This window comes from Pungitius pungitius, chromosome 3 (genome assembly GCF_949316345.1).
Source record: "Pungitius pungitius chromosome 3, fPunPun2.1, whole genome shotgun sequence".
In the NCBI taxonomy this organism is placed as follows: domain Eukaryota; kingdom Metazoa; phylum Chordata; class Actinopteri; order Perciformes; family Gasterosteidae; genus Pungitius; species Pungitius pungitius.
Window position 1 is genome coordinate 987,501 of NC_084902.1, and position 2,500 is coordinate 990,000.

Below are 2,500 nucleotides of genomic sequence, written 5' to 3' on the forward strand. Positions count from 1 at the left end.
TGGACGCCGGCGGGCAGCACGAGTGGGGCGAGCTGGTCCAGCTGGACCCGCAGACCGTGGGGGTCATCGTGCGCCTGGAGAGGGAGACGTTTCAGGTGAGGGCCCGGCAGCTGGGACGACGGCACCGTCCCCCAGAGGCAAAGGGCGGTGTGCAAACGTGTGCGTGTCCCTCAGGTGCTCAACATGCACGGGAAGGTGATGACGGTGAGGCACCAGGCGGTGAACCGCAGGAAGGACAACCGCTTCGCCGTGGCGCTGGACTCTGAGCAGAACAACATCCACGTGAAGGACATCGTGAAGGTCATCGACGGGCCGCACTCGGTGAGGACACAACGAAAGCTCCCCTTTCAAAATAAAAGTCCTGCTCCTCTGTGGAAGCAGAACCGGGAACGAGAGCACGTCTCCAGTGCAGATTTAGTGTTGCGATACAACGTTTAATGAGGAGTCTTTTGTGCAGCTTTGCGTCTTTGTGGGATAAATAGCTTCCTGCATCTGGCTGCTATTAGAAGACTAGTCCATGAACACATTCTTTTCATGCTGATTGGTTTCCTCAAATAATTCTTTAATAATAACAAATAGTTTTTTGGATTTGGGGCTTTTCATGTCTAAACCACATTGAGACATAAAAGTTACAAATAGGAGCTTCAAAGTTACGCTTTTTTTACTTTCAGACATTTCTAATTATTACTATTAGATCTATATCCTATTGATAATCTACATAAGAAACCACATCTACGCACACATCTCCATACACGTGGCGTTCAGGCCCCTCACCTCCCAGCTGCATGCGTTTAACAGAAAATGTGTGCTGTGCCCCCCCCCCCCCTCACAGGGCCGTGAAGGGGAGATCCGGCACCTCTTCAGAGGCTTCGCCTTCCTCCACTGCAAGAAGCTGGTGGAGAACGGGGGCATGTTTGTCTGCAAGACGCGACACCTGGTGCTGGCCGGGGGCTCAAAGGTCGGTGGGGGGGGGGGGGGGGCACGCTCTCGGCCCCTTGAAGCTTAACCGAGACTAGAAAGTAGAGAGAACTCGCACGTGTTTGTGCTGAATTTTTAACAAATAAATAAAAAGAATGCAAGAGGGATTTCTTCTGAAATCCATTATTATGAATCTGTATTTCAAAGAATCTGTCTAAAGCAAAGTGTATTTAAGTGGAGACTTTATGAATAATTCTTTTTGAAGTTGGGTTTGCGTTGGTCCCACATGATGCGTTCAGGGACCGTCCTCTCAGAAGGAAGTTGTGACCTGACTGACTTTGTCTCTTCAGCCCAGAGACGTCACCAACTTCACGGTGGGAGGCTTCGCCCCAATGAGCCCTCGGATCAGCAGCCCGATGCACCACGGAGGAGGAAGTGAGTCACCACAGCGGCACCAGAACCGCCCACGTAAACCGGGCCGAGTCCCTCGGGGCGGCTTTGCTTCTGAGAATTTTAAAAGCTCTAAACTCGTAAACTCAACACAGTCCCACATTTATTTTGAGCTCAAATCCCTGGACGTTAAACAATTCCAGATGTTCTGCTGCTAACTGCTAGATGTGGTGAGGACGAGCTCGTCTCCATGGAAACCGTTATCAACTCAGTATTTCGGTGAACTTGTGTGGAAGTCTCAGTGCACGACATCATCATCACTGAATCCCATAAACTCATTCTGCATTGACTTTGCATGGAATCTACTCTTTGGTTGTGATTTAATGTAATAAAAGGGAAGGAAAGGATGCAGAAATAGACACAATGAGCGGTTTCATTCATTCATTCATCTTTCCTTAAACTCTGTAGAGACAAATCTGTAAGAACAATGTTTTTTTCGTCCTGTAGGTTCGCCACAAAGAGGAGGAGGTGGCGGAGGAGGTGCAGGAGGAGGAGGAGGAGGAGGAGGAGGGGGGGGGATGGGGCGGGGCAGAGGACGAAGAGACAACGAGCTGATTGGTCAGACGGTCCGCATCTCCCAGGGTCCCTACAAAGGTGAGACGGAGCCTGACTCCTCTGCTCTCATTCTGTTGGTCTTCTTCAAACGACACTGACGGCCTGGACTCCATTTCCCAGGATACATCGGTGTGGTGAAGGACGCCACCGAGTCCACAGCGCGAGTGGAACTGCACTCCACCTGTCAGACCATCTCCGTGGACCGCCAGCGCCTAACCACCATGTGCGTGGTTTCTATCGCTGTAGTACGACCTCAAAGCGCTTTGAGGTCCCAAACGTCATCAACTATACGTCCACACTTGAGGGCGGGGCTACACGCCTGTGGTCACCTGTTCTTCTGTTTAGTGGCTTGGAGGCATTTCATGTTGGCTCCTCCCTTTTCTTCTCTGGTCATCCTCTCGTCATGTGATTAATCTTTGTACCCCCCCCTCCTCCCCCCAGGGGCGCTAAGCGGCACAGCGGGATGACCTCCACCCACGGCCGTACGCCCATGTACGGCTCGCAGACCCCCATGTACGGCACCGGGTCCCGGACCCCGATGTACGGCTCCCAGACACCGATACACGAGGGTGAGTCT

At 52.0% G+C, this 2,500-nt stretch overlaps 1 protein-coding gene across 2 annotated transcripts in view; it reads left to right on the top strand.

The window, feature by feature from the left end:
* supt5h (SPT5 homolog, DSIF elongation factor subunit) overlaps window positions 1–2,500 on the top strand; it is a 13,271-nt gene that overhangs the window by 8,556 nt on the left and 2,215 nt on the right. For both annotated transcript variants that reach the window (XM_062560963.1, XM_062560964.1), the window contains exons 18-24: window positions 1–95; window positions 175–321; window positions 833–958; window positions 1,269–1,353; window positions 1,816–1,962; window positions 2,044–2,146; window positions 2,365–2,492. The exon at window positions 1–95 is cut by the window's left edge and continues 52 nt beyond it. In XM_062560963.1, coding sequence (XP_062416947.1) covers window positions 1–95; window positions 175–321; window positions 833–958; window positions 1,269–1,353; window positions 1,816–1,962; window positions 2,044–2,146; window positions 2,365–2,492 — 831 coding nt within the window. The remainder of the gene's footprint in view (window positions 96–174; window positions 322–832; window positions 959–1,268; window positions 1,354–1,815; window positions 1,963–2,043; window positions 2,147–2,364; window positions 2,493–2,500) is intronic.